This window comes from Pholis gunnellus (assembly GCF_910591455.1).
Source record: "Pholis gunnellus genome assembly, chromosome: 6".
In the NCBI taxonomy this organism is placed as follows: domain Eukaryota; kingdom Metazoa; phylum Chordata; class Actinopteri; order Perciformes; family Pholidae; genus Pholis; species Pholis gunnellus.
The window spans coordinates 16931273-16948532 of NC_136532.1; the positions used below are offsets into that span (position 1 = coordinate 16931273).

General features: G+C 42.0%; 2 protein-coding genes across 2 annotated transcripts; both read left to right on the forward strand.

The window, feature by feature from the left end:
* Window positions 1-3624: 3624 nt before the first annotated feature.
* Window positions 3625-5435, forward strand: star (steroidogenic acute regulatory protein; the record flags this gene model as incomplete). Its single annotated transcript, XM_079161232.1, has 7 exons — window positions 3625-3688; window positions 3901-4008; window positions 4118-4248; window positions 4470-4628; window positions 4770-4954; window positions 5085-5178; window positions 5316-5435. 7 exons carry the CDS (start codon window positions 3625-3627, stop codon window positions 5433-5435), a joined length of 861 nt encoding a protein of 286 aa, XP_079017358.1.
* A 3516-nt stretch (window positions 5436-8951) lies between these two features.
* Window positions 8952-17260, forward strand: elmod3 (ELMO/CED-12 domain containing 3). The gene is made up of 12 exons (XM_079160958.1): window positions 8952-9090; window positions 9852-9923; window positions 10020-10094; window positions 10182-10251; window positions 10612-10674; window positions 10798-10886; window positions 11394-11517; window positions 11654-11776; window positions 11915-12045; window positions 12373-12449; window positions 12567-12694; window positions 13330-17260. Exons 1-12 carry the CDS (start codon window positions 9055-9057, stop codon window positions 13569-13571), a joined length of 1230 nt encoding a protein of 409 aa, XP_079017084.1. The 5' UTR covers window positions 8952-9054; the 3' UTR covers window positions 13572-17260.

Genomic DNA, 17260 nt, shown 5'->3' on the forward strand with positions numbered 1-17260 from the left:
TCTGTTTGTTTTGCTGGGGAATGCGTCAACACAAATACACACAGACACACACACTTTTGGAGGGATTGAGAGGAGAGGGTCGATGAGGGATTCTTAATGTGATGCTGAGTGCATGTGAAAGCCAAACCCACTGTGTCCTTCAAGTCCCAATAAACTCTGTGCTATAGTTTGAGTACTCCACAGTTTGACGGCCTCTTTATTTCCCTGTCTCCTTTGTCTATGTGGACGCAGAATATTCATTTTAAAATACAGCTAAATGATAAAGATACTATTTTCTTACTCACCATTTTCTTAGAGTTCTTCATACATGGAACAGTAGACAGCAAAGCTCTTATCTTCATGGTGACACAATACTACAGTTAACGGTATTATTATTTGCAAAACTTTAAGAACATCATTATAGGAATACAATATATCGCCACACACTCGTACAGCACAGATCTATGATAAAGTTATTGTGCAGGTGAATCATAAGGTGAGTGTTTTAAAGTACTTCTGATAGAGTCCATACCTCACTTTACCTGAAGGATAGTAAATTGTTTCAAGTTTCTAGTAAAAGAAATAAAGAACTATATAAAGCTGATATGAGGGTTGTGCAGTTTGAGTTTGACAAATCGAGAGGATAATATCCAAAATTCTGTGGAAGCGCAAAGAGGATATTTCATACTTAATAAAAGGCTATGACTAACACAGCAATGAAAAACTGTTTCATTGTACTTAGGGGCATGTCTTGTTTTAAGACAGACCTTTCCTCTATGAAGACCTATTGTCTCCTGGTACATTTATAAACTGAACTATATTTATCTATTGTGCAAGAAGATTAAATTGGCATTAAGTCATGCCATATGGATGTAAAAAAAGAAATCAACATTATATGCCAGTCCATCATACTGCAAATGAAAGCCTGACTTTCACTACTGGAAAAAAAAAAATGCAATGCATGCGAGTAAAACAAATTGTTCCAATGTCATTATCAAATCCAAGAAGCCTCTTTGGGTTTTAAAGACTGTAACACACATCATCATTCATTTACATGTTTTTGTCTGCACATCAAAAAAGCTAAAGTGATTACAGAAAGGCACTTACTTCTCAGAGACACTTTTAAAATACTTAAACCCTCACCAGTGTGAGATCCACATTAAAAAAATGCAGTTTGCCCCATGCAGGACTGAGGCTCATTAAAGCATAAGGCTGCTCTTGTCAAACAGGGAGTCATTAGAAACAAGGATATGACCCACTTTAGCTCCTAATTCTTTGTCTCAGAAAAAAAAAGAGCTCCACTGTACAAGAGACATGGGCGAGTGGTCTGTCCACGGTGGCTGAGTGATGGGTCAGATAGTACGGGGCCTGTGTGTTCCCATATTAAATGAGAGAACTCACCCTGCAGAAGGCCAGAGCAACTGATGGATAATTATGCCATCTAGCCAGAGGGACATGAGGTTGCAGGTTAAGGTGACTTCAGTCTTTCTTTGGGATTTAGTCATATGTTCCTGTTTTCTCTGTTGACTAATCAGATGGCCTGCTACTCTCTTGACAGGTTTCCATTCCTGTGGTCATGTGCACTGTTGACTCTGAATGCATGTTTGACGTGCAGCCCGCTGAGGCAATATTGATGTTAGATAGTTTGGATTGTGCTTGGACGGAGTAAGCAAGGTTGTCAAAATATATGAGCAGCTTGATAAAACATGTTATTAATAGATCATGGTTGCGCTATTGGACGATTAAGCAAGCCTTTTGGAAAAAACATCAAAAGAGTGATTCAATCTCACTCACAAAGCCTGAAAGCAGAATAATGAGGCTGATGTTTGGATGTCGGTATTATATAATGGGATGTGTTTGACAAGTCTAACCGCCATGGAAAAACTGACAGGGTTGCTCTAACCTTCACTTTTAAAGGTTGACTGAGCATATTGTAGCCTACATGATCTGTTACCTTTCATATATATATTACATTACATTACATTACAGTCATTTAGCAGACGCTTTTATCCAAAGCGATTTACAATAAGTGTATTCAACATAGGTATTCAAGAGAACTACTAGTCACCAGAAGTCATAAGTACATCTCCTTTGTTAAACAAGTATCTAAGAGCATAAACCAGAGAAAACGTACAGTGCAGAATACAATAAGTGCAACGAACTAATATATAATATATAGTGGACTTGCACCAGCATTTGAGGTGATGCATTATGAAAATATTTTATGTTAATATATTATATGTACTATGCAGGATATGCATATATTCCTGACAATGATGTACAGTCAGTTAGTTACATAGTGATGTGTCTTATATCCCGTATGAAATCAACCACATGCAGTATTGATTTTATACCAACTACATTTCTTAAAGAGGTTGGTATTACAGTTGGTCCCAGTACTTTATTGATTATTAATAGCTCATCAGCAACAGGAACTGTTCCATCGACTCTTGAACATGCTGTGGTCCGACCTCTTTTGAAGAAACCTAATCTTGATCCCTCTGTTCTTAGCAATTTTAGAAACCATTTCTAAACTTCCGTATTTATCAAAAGTTTTAGAGAAAGTGGTTTCAACCCAGCTTTTAGCTTTTATGTGTCAACGTCTTCGAGAAGTTTCAGTCAGATTTTAGAGCTTTAAAGTTTCTGTTTTTAAAGGTGCTATATAAATAAAGTTATTATTATTATAAAGTTATTATGTTTGGGGTCAATTAGACTTCCTGTTCGACTTTATATGAACAAACTGTTATAAAACCTCCAGTAACAGAAATCTAAAATGACAGTACTGTCAACACCAGTTACTGATATGTATACTGTTTAGTATATAGGGCTTCTTAACCATGTCATCAGTTTAAAATCATGTTTATAAGCAATTCTCATAAAATCAAGAAAATATCTTTAAGTATGAAGGTAATAAAACAGTGTTGAGTGCGTTTTTTGAGCTGTTGAAGAGAGCCTTAAGACAGAACATTAGGATAATGGTCATTTCCACTCAGTGAAAATTATACCAGAGATACGTATGCTTCTAGCTCAGATATCTATCATAACGAAGAAGAAACAAACCAAACCGAATTTCTTTTTTGTCTTCAAATTCCAATGAGTGTTTAAGCTGTAATGGACCATCAAGGGATGGATGAGTCACTCAGGGTCCCTCCCACTGACCTCTCTTTTAGGTACGTTCATCACTGAAGAGAGGCTGTATCACCCACTGGTATGAGAATGTTTGTGAATGTGTGTGTGTGCGTGCGTGCGTGCGTGCGTGCGTGCGTGCGTGCGTGTGTGTGCGTGTGTGTGTGTGAGCAATGCAGTGGGCCCGGGCACCGGACGTTATCTGACACAGTGTTTGTGAGAGTCTGAGACATGCTCGTCATGTCCACCACGCAACCTTGGCGACATGGCCAGTGAGGGGATGTGTGTGTGTTTATCTATGTGGTGATAGCCCGGCGACCTTGTGGGTACTGCTCTTATATATTCAGACACTTTCAAACCTCCACAGTTAGAAATCCAAGTCTTCTCTACAGCACTCTCAGCCGTCGGTTCACTTCTTTCAAGAAGTTTTACAGCTCAGCCAAATATTGAACCTTTGTGCTCGACTTGCTTTTACACTTTCCTAGTTCTCTGAAAGCTGCAACAAACTCCTATAATAAAATGCTGCCTGCAACCTTCAAACTGTTTGCTGGCATCTCATATCGGCATACGAGGAACATGACAGGTGAGTGGGACCGTCCTGTTTAAACTGACATTGAACAATCTTGCTTTTTTAAATGTACAAGTTATGCATAGAGCCGAGGGTCAGTGTGGCTGAATGACAAACATGAAGGAAGAATTATTTTCTTGTGATTGTTTTCCTTTTCATATACAGAATTTGCAATCAATTGATTTAAAATGATACAAACTGTGTATTTCTTCCCTCTGCCTCAACAGGTTTAAGGAAGAATGCCATTGAGGCCATTCACCATGAGCTGAACAGACTGGCAGGACCAGGCCCCAGTAACTGGATCAGCCAGGTCCGCCGACGAAGCTCCCTCCTTAGTGAGTTGTTAAATGTCGAGACAGATAGAAATAATGCTGCCATTGAGTATCAGACTTAAAAATACAATAACATAATAGCGGAAGTTGTTTGACACATTTTACCTCGAAGGTTCTCGGATTGAAGAAGAGGAAGGCTACAACGAGGAGGAGATGTCTTACTTGAAGCAAGGTGAGGACGCACTGCAGAAGGCAATCAGCATCCTCAGCGAACAAGACGGCTGGACCATTGAAACTGTAGCCGTGAGTACTGAGACAAGGCACACAGAATAGAAGAATATTACACGAAGTATTTATAAATTCAAACATTACAGCAGTTGTCATGTTGTGATTAAAGGTGTGGGTCTTAAGAGTGAACGTGCCGGTGATGAGAATAGATAATGTGGCACTATCCACTGTAGATGTTTTCAAATGTGATTGAAAATATGTGAGCCCTTCCGTTACTTCTTTACACCTCTCCTCAGGCAAACGGAGACAAAGTCTTGAGTAAGGTGTTGCCTGACATTGGGAAGGTGTTCAAGCTGGAGGTGATGTTGGAGCAACACTCTGACAATCTTTACGAGGAGCTGGTGGGAAACATGGAGCAAATGGGGGAGTGGAACCCTAACGTCAAACAGGTCAAGGTAAGAGAGAGGCCGCCCCAAGGGTTGGAATATGAACAGGGATCCCCTTTAGATTCTGCTACCTAAAATTAAGTTTCACAATTCACAACGAGACATATCAATCCAAGAACACGGATAGATTTTCACAATGGCATCCCACAGATCCTTCAAAAGATCGGCCAGGACACAATGGTCACCCATGAGGTTTCTGCAGGGACACCCGGCAACGTGGTGGGACCGAGGGACTTTGTCAGCGTCCGCTGTGCCAAGCGCCGCGGCTCCACCTGCTTCCTGGCAGGAATGTCAACTCAGCACACGAAAATGCCTGAGCAGAGGGGTGTGGTGAGGTGAGCTCTCACCTGAGGGGCAAATCATTTACTTGCTGTGATACGTGCAAGCATTTATCTTAGGAGTAAATAGACTATTTTATGTGCAATGGATGGATGAGAATATCTCATTGATCTTTTCATTTGTCAGGGCGGAGAACGGCCCTACCTGTATAGTCATGAAGCCATGTGCCGAAGACCCAAATAAGACCAAGTTCACCTGGTTACTAAGCATAGATCTAAAGGTACGTGACTTTTATTTCCCACAGTAACCACACTGATCTGTATTGAAATGTATTCAAGAACTAAAAGTAAAACGGTGTAAAGTGTCTAATCATCATGTTATACAATCTAACATTGTCTTTCTCTTTGTTGTCTGCAGGGCTGGATCCCAAAGACGATCATAAACAAAGTGCTCTCTCAGACTCAGGTGGACTTTGCCAACCACCTCCGGCAAAGGATGGCCAATAATGTTTCTATGGAGATGGCTCATGCCTGCTGACTTGAGTTTTGGCACAGTGCGCTTAACAGTGGCAGAGGAGCAAACTGTGCTCATTAAAAAAATCAAACGTCAGCTTATAACTGCTGAAACAATACGAAAATCCAGAGTGTATTAAGGAGATCAGATGAAGATGATGCTTGTCTGAGATCTTAGAAACATCTGAGCACAGATGTTGGTTTCAATTGGCAAATGTGTGTTTTTCTTGTGTTTTCTTAATAGAAAATCTGTCATGAGATTTTGATTTCTGATACATTCCTTCATATCCCTCCACTCTGCCTTAGCAGACACATTGAGTCAAACGCGTACCAAACTGCACATTGTTTCCTTCTGATAACACCAGTTATTGTTGCTCCCTCTGCTGTGAAACCGCACTTTTATTTCAGTGTTTTATTTATTGATGCTGCGCAGATGCATTACATTACAATGACTGCCAAGTGAATAAACGATTGCAAAGTCATTGCTATTTATGTTTTTATGCTTTTATTATGCTGTTGGAAAAACAATTTGGAGAATGATTACTCTGCCCTTTCCTGAATAAAAGCTCATAAAACATTTCAATGGTCGTGCTTAAGAATAAAAACATAGTCCACACATATACCTGGCCACACAGACTTTGAATAGCAGAGATTCTACCAGCGTAAGAAGAAAAAAACAATCTTCTTGGAATTTACACAGCAATTGCACAATCATTCCACGTTGACAGGGAGGAGATGGATGGATTTAAAGGCTCTTTTTTAAGCCATGAGAAACGTAGTTCATTAAAAAATGTTTCCCTGTTCCTTGATGGGTTTTTCAGACTGACAGTCTGCCAGAATGAGCAGGTGTTTGGCCATTCGGATGTGTGAGGAGCCCAGTAGCGTGCAGTTCAGCGTGAGCCGGCAGCGCATTCCACAAAATTGAGTAACGGTGAATTTCATCGCAAACAGGAAATCTGTCCCCCATTTGTACCGGTTGTGTAACATTTTTTCCTATTTTGTGTGTCGATCAAGATAAAACAACTCACTTTCTTGGGATGTAGTGCAGACTACGGGGGCCAGGACTAAGTTTGAGAGTAGAGGTCTCACTTTCTGTCTCACATGATTAAGTTGGCTGCAAGATAGTCACCATCCCTACTGCACAATTATTCAACTACATACTAAGACAACACTGAAGCCTGAAGGAAGCTTCTGAGGTGAAATAGAGGGTGAGCTGTGTTAGCCCATTTCATAATTATTTTGAGAATTTAGGCCCTCGACAAATGCACATTTCGGTTGATCCTTCCTTCATTCTCCTCTAAATAAAACAAACTTCAGCAGCATAGTTCCAAGGGCTGCCTTGTGCAATGCAAAACAAACATCTTTTCCTAGGAAGAATGTCCCAGAGGGTAATAATTGACATCTGCTTGAAATCCTTAAAAAATGTATCATTAGCAGATGTGAGCAGAGTTGTTGCCACTTGGAGATCGTGTTCTATTATTTGTGTAACGCGAGTAGCAGAGAAATTCTGGGGTAGGGGAGGGAAAATGATCCAGTGCAGTGTAATAAGCACAGGAATACAAAACATATAGAAGTCACATTGAATCCCTGTTATTGAGGACAGCCCTCATAAAACCTATACTTATTGTTTCATCCAGTTTTCATCTATGTGTCTTTGACTGAAGAACAACTCCAAACATCAGCTTAAAATCTTTGTTTTATAGGCCTTTAGATATTAAGATATTAACATACTTAAGAACAGTATCTGTGCTGAAGGGAGGTATAGATAGAAAAGGAGGTCTCTGAGCCCATCATATCGGTAAGCGAGAGAGAGAGAGAGGGAGAGGGAGAGGGAGCAATGACGTAATGAAGCTATAGCCCGACAGGGAACCACAATTCCCAAGATGCACTTGAAATTACCGTGGCCACTGGACGGGGGAAGGGAAGCTGAGATTGGAGGGAGAAACAGTCAGAAACTGAGGTACTTTTGAAACGCTTCATATCGCACAATATAGTCGGACAGGTCACAGCACGCAATGTTTTGTATCGCTTTTTTAAATATACCTTTGAAACAAAAGCAGGTTAATCCGTTTGGTGCTGTCGGATTTGTGCACAGAGTCCATCCCCGTTACAGTTCACTAGAGCTACGGCTAGCCCGTTAGTTAGCCTGACAGCTGGCTGTTTCTTGCGATAGCTGTCAGGTCTCGACCGCTTCGTTGCACTTCATATTCATGACACAAACTGTTTGCGCTGTTTGCGGCAATTTCTGGCTGGCTTTGCATGCAACCTGTGCAAGTAAGTAGCGCATTGTCGGTTTGAGGAGAAGCTGGTAGCTGCGTCTGTGTGCCTGCGGGTTGCTAGCTGACATATTGCTAGCTTTATGGTTGCTACAGATAATGTTGCTACGTTGCTACTGTACCGTTAGCTGTCAAAGCAAACTGTCATCTCACAAAAACGTACTCGAGACAGTTTTGTGATTTTCTTTTTGTGTGCCCATGACACAGTGCATTTAAATCTGCAGTGATTTATTTTGACACCTTAGTTTTTACATTTATCTTTCTGTGTTTTAGAGGAAGTATTCAGATTACTTATATAAATAGTAATACCATTCTGTAAAGATACTCCATTACAAGTAAAAGCCATGCATTAAAAATGACACTCGAGTGAAAAAGTATGAAAAATAAAAGTACTCAATGCAGAAAATTGCTACCCTTCTGAGTCGTATGCTATTGTATTATTTAATTATGATGTATGTGCAATTAGCAATATATCATGTATTGATATGTTATACCTGTAAAATAAATGTGAAGTGAAGAACAACTACCTCACATTTGTATTTAAGTATTGTAAATGTTTGTGTAGTTTAATCGTTCTCTTTGTTCTAGTTTTCCAGATATTCTGTACATATGACCGCCCCTCCTCAGGACTCTGACCATACCAGAACCCTACCCATGACCCACACCTCACTGGACACCTTCACTTCCTACTTTGGACGTGTGCGGCTGTTTCACGTGAGGCTGAAGACGCAACACAGCTCTGTTTCAAAGTGAATTAAACTGCAACTGTGCTCGTAACCTCTCGGTGCGTACTAGATTTGTCTTGAGTGCAAAAAGAAATGAAGTGTCTCGGACAGGGAGAGCCCAGCCCGGAAAAGCAATGTCATTATCCAGCGTCTGTGCGCGTCTGATGGGGCTGAGGAGTGGACCCGCTGGCCAAACACATCTGCGCAGAAGAGGAACGAGGCAGGTTTCCAGGAACGCTGTGCATTGATGGATAGCCATTTCCTCGTGTCAGCTCTTGCAGACCGATACCTGCGCATTCCTGTCAGTGTACACACTCAAGGTTGGACTTTATAGTAGCTAATAAAACCCAGCTGCCATCTCAACCACACAATCATCGCTGTAACGCAGAAAAAGGAGAACAATATGATGTGCACGGTATGGATTTCTTCTGCAAGCGATAGTTTTGGTAAATCATACTTGTGACTGTGGACATTTGAGTTCTCTCTGTACATGAGGAGAAAAGCATAGATATTTGCAGGCACTACAGAAACCATGGTGGTCCTTGCATCAGCTCCTCAGCCCATCTCAGTCCATGACTACAGAAGCCTTTAGAGGCCAGGATCAGGAACACGCTCGCCAGCCAACACGTATAACTCATATGCAATGGAAGAAGACATTGATGTCACATCCCACACTGAGGTAATATTATTTCACCTTTTGGTCTCAACATTTGCAACCGATTAATCTCATTCCAGTGTTTTTGTTTACAGCAACTTAACACCGTTAAAACATAAAGCAACACCTGCTGTGTTGGTCGACAGAATGGAAGAAGGTGCTACCTGTTGCCATATTGATTTAGTCACCATCGGGGATAAATGTTCCTCTCCTGTACCACACTGTTTAAAAAACAATTAAGAGCTCATTTGTTTAAGCAGTGTAAATGAAGGCCTACGGTTGAAAGTTGTCCCTCTGCTTTAGGTGTAATCTGTGGTCTGGCTTGCAGACAGGGCATTCCCCTTATCCCCAGCTTGGTTTTCTAGCCGTAACATTACTTATTGCTCCCTGGTCTCTATCCTTGTGTACTGCTTTTTTTGTAAACAGTCGGATAAGTATGTCCCCGGCCTGGCTGGTTGCAACGTAACAGGCCAGGGACAGTTTTCCTCAGAGGAAGTGTACCCTCAAACTACCGGATCTACCAACTCAAGACACATCCGAATAAGACAGAATAAGTGAGGTGTTTCCAAGTGTTCAACGTCTGAGATCGCTCTGAGATTTAATTTGGCTTGTTGCACTAAATGTTTTTCACTAAACATAGAATACAGGGACGTCAGAGCGACAACAAAAATAAAGAAGCATGCCATGATAATGAATTGCTTGTCTTTAAAGCAGTGAAAGCTGTGCTACTTGTACATTGTATACATGTCTGAAGCTTCTGCTCTGTGTTTCTGGCCTCCTGTTAGGGCCTGAATGGTTTGTCCCGTGAATGTAAACCATTCGAGGATATCACCAATGGACACTCCAACCATAAGCCTGTGAGCAAAAATAACTTTTTTTGTTGATCCATCCATTTGTTTTTCTTTGCAAGTCTTTTATTTATTAACTGACAATTCAAACTTTTGTCTTCACAGGTCATGAACGGACTGATAATTGGTCACAGTGTCAAAGACCACACCAACGGCAATGCATCACTCAGATCCCTGCCGGTAATTAAATGTCATTCTCAGCATCGCACTGCACCCAGCATGTGCCTCCTTGAATGTAAGGTAATCCATTATTTGGTAATTGTGCAGATTTCAGCACTGAAGCAGAATGGTCTCCTGCAGACCCTGGCAGCCGTAGGGGACCAGCCTAAACCTGCAGGTAATGCACACATACTGTCACACAACCTCCCCTTTGTCTCGCATCCTCTTCCCACCGGAATGTGAGACCGTGTATCCTAGATACCAGGCAGCTGCTGCAGGTAAAACCTCCCTCGGGAGTGCAGGTTGCCTGCTTTTGGAGGAAGCACAGGGTCTCAGTGGCACACTCTGAGTGATGCAGGTCTGTTGGAGAGGAAGGATTTATGACTGAGAATGAATTGGACGGGTGTCGGCCATCGCACCATTGGCTGAGGAGATACTCATCACCTATCTGTGCTCCTGGTGTGTGAGAGTGTGCGACACAGTTGGGTGTCTTAGTTTGACGTCTTATCTTTTTTTATTATTATTATTATCTCTGCAGAGGACAATGTGGAGTTGGAAAAGGCCAGAGAAGAGTGGGAGGCTCTGGAGAACGTCCAACCAGGTCAGATACGTCTTGCTGTATCACCTGTTTGCGTTAAGATACTGACTGCTTTGTTGAATTTTATTTTGTTTTGTCTTTATGTTGCTGTTCCAAAAGATTAACATTATGTGTGATATCCTCCAGCTATCACTGAGGACTCAAATCCAACTCCGCTCATCTCCTTCAATGAAGCCCTGCAGTACTTCCAGACCACAGACCTCGGGGACTTGATGGTAAGGGACACTACTTGCCCCCAAATAGAAGCTGATATTTCAATAACGCTCTCAAATAATAGCAGAAGCAGCACTTTGTTAGAACAAATAAAGGCTGAATTCAACAAAATGTATATTTCCACCACATTGTTTTGCTATTTGCAGACTTTGAGTTTGATATCACAGTAAAAGATTCCCAGGGATGGAAAGGGAATCATTTTCTTAAAGCTTGTTAAAGCAACAGCAAATTAGAAACAATGTAATTTTGACCTGTCTCACATGCGTCACTTGTCAGCAAGGGAAATGAAGAATGTACAGTGTGTGGGTAAGACAGTGACATGCATACCTCGAGCCAAAACTATAATTAAAAAATTATAAATTATTTTAGTAAAATTAAATTGCAATTCTCTTGTCTAGCTTTCATTATGATGCTAATATTTACATAAGTATCAAGTGGATTACTTTAAGAAGTGTACTGATAGTGCTAACTATGCGCTCTTGTATTTCTGCTCTAACCCTCATGTGTAGAAGAACATCCAGCCAACCGTACGCAGGACAGGTCTGGCAGCGATCACACATTTCCTCTTCGGACCTCCGCGGCTGCACAGGGAACTCCTGGAGGAGAGGGATTTGGTCTTTGCCATCGCACAGTGTGAGTGTGTGTGTGTGTGTGTGTGTGTGTTTTCTGGGCTTGTTTGTGTAAACATCCCCACCATGTGTCAAAGTTACGAGTGTGTCCAATAAACCACTCATTCTCACTCCTGCATATTTGTGTGTGTTTTTTATAGGCCATGTGGACAACAGCCAAGCGGTCCACATGCGTGTCCTCCAGACCATTTACAAGAGGCTGATTGGCAGCAGGCTGGACTGTCCTCGCTTTGGGGCGCACTGGGAAAACATCGGTTTTCAGGGTGAGCGGCGTACTCTGTCCGCTCCTTCGCTGTGGATACAGCGGCCCAAGTCTGTGGATGTTCACATTTATTATGTTATGTTATTTATAACAAGGAAACATCGTGACTCAATGTGTTGTTTTGTTTTCCGTGCTGCAGGTACAGACCCAGCCACCGACCTACGTGGCACTGGTTTCCTAGGACTGATGCACACGCTGTACTTTGTGATGGACCCAGAGACTCTCCCGTTGGCTCGAGACATCTACAAGCTATCACAACACCCGACACAGGTATCACCGAGGCGCAACCGGCTCGCAATTAAATTGCCCATGCCAGCAGAGTCAGCTAATGTGTGCATGCATGCATGTGTTTTATTCTGGAATCAGATTTCACTAATCCCTCAGAGACACTGAAACACCTCCCATTCCAGGCGTGCTACTTTTGTAGCTGACCCTGACCTTTGTCCTGCCTGCAAAGGGAACTACAGCGAAAAAGAGAATTCCCCCCCAGGGATCAATAAAGTCAGCTACAGAACGAGCTGGTTTCATGCCTTGCTCCTGTAGCCTCTAAGCGCTACGTGTGGACAGACGTTTCCTTGTGTCTTTTCTCTGGTTTAGAACTTTCCATTCAGTGTGATGTCAATCAACATGACCCGCATCGCTCTGCAAGTACTCCGAGAGGAAGCCATGTCCAAGTAGGTCACTGGTCCTCAGTTTTTTTGTTTTCACTGCATCCTCTCGAGTTTGTATGTGGCTCGCTGCCTATTTGTCACACCGCACGTCTTCACCAACTTTGTCTTCGGTCACGCCAGGGAGTGCAATCGGCGTCAGCAAGTGGTTGGTGTGCTGAATGAGTTCTACGTCGCCACGTATCTGCACCTGTACCAACTGTGGAAGACCCAACAGAAGACCATCGTTGACTCTGGCTTTGTACTAAAAGGTAGAGAAAGTGGAGTACGGTTTCTAGGCACTTTTTAAAGGATGTCTGTTCATTTGTAATGAGAAGATCTGTCGTTCTGTTGCAGATGCATTTTATTCCGGTGAAAGTGTCGCATGTATTGGAGTTTCTCTTCATTTTCTTTGGCTATCAGATCGAGACTACATAAGACACAACTAGCATAACACACCTGAACCTCTAGTCGCATTGTTTTGACAAATAATGTCCAGCAATATTAGAGCGCTAAATTGTTAATAGTATTCTTTTAACTATATGTTTTTGCCCTGATTCTTACTTCCTCTTTTCACCAAACAACCACATTTAATCAGACTGAAAGTTAAAATGAGAAACCCCATAGCTTTCTTATATCTGTCAGTTAAACATGAAGCTATTCAGCTCGTAATGATGCGTAGCTCACAGCTAGTGCAAAAAAGGAAACAGGAAAACAGCTTGGCTTGGTATTTAATGGGCAGTTATGTGAGTGGTATCAATCTTCTCATGTATACTCAGAAATGTCGAACTCGTCCTTTAAAACACGAGTCACGTGTCTCTGCGGTGAACTCAAAATCCGACTGCAGAGGCACAGATTGTCATACCAGTGTGAGTCCCACAGTTTCTGTGTTTTTCTAACCCTTCAGAGGTGGAGTTGTTTGCCAAAAAGAACCCCAAGCAGATGCTGCGCCGACTAGAGGTCTTCCTGAAAGAGAGGCGGGCAGGTGGAATCCCCCGTGGGACGTCGCCAGACCCTCAGGCCCAACAGCCCTCTCCCAGCCTGGGGGCCAGAGCCGCGACGGGACATGGAAGCAAGGGAAAGGAGATGCACTTCACAGGAGTGTGTGAACTTCCGCCAGACATGGAGGGAGAGGCCAGACTCATCTAAGCTAGACTCTGTGTGTGTGTGAGAGAGTGTGTGTGTGTGTGTGTCTGTGTGTCTGTGTGTCTGTGTAAGAGAGAGAGAGAGCGCACAATCCTGTTTGTGAGTACATCTATCACGGTATGTGTGAGTGGCTTACTCTCAGAGAGCTAAACCCCCCCCAGTCACTGATCTAGGACCTGCTATCTGAACCTATTCAAACACTTCCACTCCTTCCATTGACGCTGGGGTGCTGCACTTTGATCAGATAAAGCTGGGGGGGGGGGTCTTTCAGATTTCGGTTTGATTTTGTTTTATTAATGTTTTAATTTATTTTTGTAAACGGAGAACACAGAACAGTCAAATATAAAGAGCTGATGCAGGTCAGAAACACAAAGTGATTGTTGCACTTTTATGTGGATTTAGTAGCCAAATTAGAAAGCTGCCAAATTCTCGGTTAAACTCTACCTTCCTAGAAGTCCAAAACGCAGAAACGTATGTCCCGAGGATCTCTCAATCAGGGTCTGTTAACATGGCCGAGTGGGGGAGCGTGACGTCCCCCCTCGCTCTAACGTACGGCTCCATCACACGAGCAGCCTGACGGCTCATAATGCATATTGTTAAACGCTCTGTTAACTTTATGGCGATAAGAGAGAACTGAACCACTTTCAAGCCCTTCTACAGAGCAAACAAGGAGCAAGTTTTCTCTCAGCGCGAGTGGAGAGCGGCAGATGGGGAAACCCGGGGAGGTTACCGAATTCTTTGAGCAGGGAGACGACATTGCCAGTAGATATATATCTCACACTGTAGACTTTGAATGCGGCTTGCTTTGAAGGTGTGATGACTTCTGCGTTCTCTATTAGAGCGTGAATGAAATGTTGGTCATGTGAAAGAGGTCCAGATGTGTGGAGGCATAGCCAGTTGTTGCTGTTGCACGTGGGTCCGATAGACTTAGTCCAGAGCTCCCACTAATGGGGGGAATATATTTTAAATAATAATTAAAAAAAAAAACTATTTTAGACCTTTCTGCAGGGACAGCTGTCATAACTTCACAGTTGTCATGAAAGCAGTTCAGAACGTTGTTGTTAAACTGATGGCTGAGTGACCGTGAGAAGGGTTTTTAACTCTGTTAAATTCCACCAGGATGTAAGAACATCCTCTGAATTCTTAACTTTTCGCGGTTAAAGCCAAGAAGACATTTCATAACAGAGTCCGTGTGCTCGGCTCGGTGCCGGCTGCATCGGAAGGTCTGGTATGAGCTTTCTCTACATTCCGTTATAAAGCATGTGATTGTAATTTTATTTGACCAGTTGAAAATTGATTCCAGTGTGTGTGTGTGTAGGCTTGTGTGTGTGTGTGTGTGTGTGTGTGTGTGAGAGTGAAATGAAATGAATGAGCTGATATTGATGAAGGGTGCCTCTCCTAGGAGATGTATAGTATAGTATGCAATCCCAGCTCTCACTCAATGATAATCAAAACGATAGTGCTGTGTGACGATAGAAATCGTTCCTAACTTCAGGGTTTGTGCGCTTGTGCAAGCGAATGTGTTTGTATGGGCGCGTGTGTGTGTGTGTGTGTTTGTTGTATGACAGGAACTGACTACAGATGGGGTGCTTTCCTCTGCACACAATAAGCCAGCTTTACTAAGTACTTGATCCATCAAGCTGCAAAGACGGTACTTTTGTCATTTTAAAAATGGTACATAACATTCGTGAGGACAAGATTTATCCCAAACAAAGAACACATTCTTTGGTTTAAAAAACAAAAACAAAAAACAAATTGTTGGTTCTGGACACAAGCTGCAGTCAGCGGCTCGGTGGCCTGGGATGGATAGAGCTCCTCAGCAAAGCTGGTTCCTGCTTTGTGCTAATGTGAAACCGTCTCCCATCGTCGTAGTCTCAATCTGTAGCATGTTCAGGTAGCACTAGTACTGTAGCATCTTATAGCCTCCTCCTCTTCGTAAAGCTTGTCGATGTCATGTCTCAGTTACGGTCCGTAGTGTCAATTGGTGCGCAAACTGTTACTACTATAGCACATTTATTTAGTATTTGCATTAAGCCTCCTTCGGTAGACGCACATTTAGTTTGGCGCAGCGTATGTTTTGGAGAGATGTGGGATAGGCTTGACATGTTATTGAGCTCAACCTTGTCTTCTAAGAAGGTAACAGTTAAAACGGTGCCTACATCCAGTGGAGCCATGTGGGGTAGAGCGCTGGTTTATCCTTGTTTCCTTTCCTTTCTTTCCTTTCCTTCTTTCATTTGATCCACCGTGCCACAGTAGACTTCCTCCATTCATGTAACGCAGTAAACAAGAGTTGATGTGACCCCCTAAAACATGCAGGCCTAATGGATATATATACATAAAAATACACGCGCATGTACATTTTCCATGTCAACATCTACTCGGATAGTTGTACTTTGTCATCTCCATCCTCAACCATATAACTTCAGAAATGAGCTGATGTAGTTTAGCCAATTGTTTGCGAGTGTTTTGATCGAACAGGAAAATTTGCACTGTTGTAGATATTTGATAGTATGTGTGACGTATGCAAGAGGAAACAGGCCATCTTCAATAGCCATAATGTTCATTATCGCCCACCTCATGAAACCGGCTTCGTGAAGTCCGACTCCCCTCCTCCCTCTAAGAAAAATTGCACCATGGATATGATCTCGCATTTAGTTTTATTAAATTTTAAACTGAGGAGCAGTACAGTGTATGTAAATCAGGAAGTTTGTATATAGAGAATTAATGATTGTAACTGTATGATTGTCTGTAGGGCATTATACTGAAACACATTGCTTACCTCAAGACTTGAGACAAATCTCTCCTTTCTCTCTCCTGATATCAGTCAGACTCTCTCTTATCGTTTCCTTGTACCTAGGCCTTCTCTCATACCAATTGGACATGTTATATAATGTATATTCAACACCTGAAGTACTACGTAATAGCAAACTAACACAAAAGCTGGTCAATGTTATGTGTATTCTATTTAAAGACACATTTATAGACTATATAGGCCCACACACGCTCTGCTAACACATCTGCAGATGATAAAATCCTTTTTAAGACGATCTATAATTGGCTGATGTTTACCATGTTTGAAATAAGCTGGTTCTCTTGTGGCTTCAGTGATGGTACAGTATACTTTTGCTGTGTTTTTAAGTGTTTGATGTCCGGAAAACACTCAGAAACAATCCGGTCTTTACAGCTACAGTCACAAACAAACAGTTCAGTATATGATTGTGAAGATATAGACTCGATAAGCAGTCACAATACGTCGTATGCTTTGAAGTTGGTATATATTCAGTATCCAAACTAGACCTAATTTATCCTCTCATATTACCAAAAGTCATATTTTCAGCAGTTGTAATAGATCATATTCTTATGCGTTGATCATCGTTTGGAATCTCTTCAGTTGTGATACCAGAACCAAGAGAAGAAGAAGAAGAAGAAAAAAAAACGGGTTCTTGCAGGATGTCGGATGCTCTGAGAGGTGTGGTGTGAAGTTCTGCTTCAAGTACAATCACTTCTCTCAATATCCTGTGCTTTATATGAAGGTGTTTTCCTGTTGCCGTCGTCATGTCCCTCAGAGCATTTTATGACTGTACCTTGATTGTAGAAGCCCTATTTTATACTGAGAGTTATTTCAGAATACAGTATGTGCTGTTGTACATTAAATGTATTGTATGGAGAAAGCTAAATAAATGCTGTTTAAA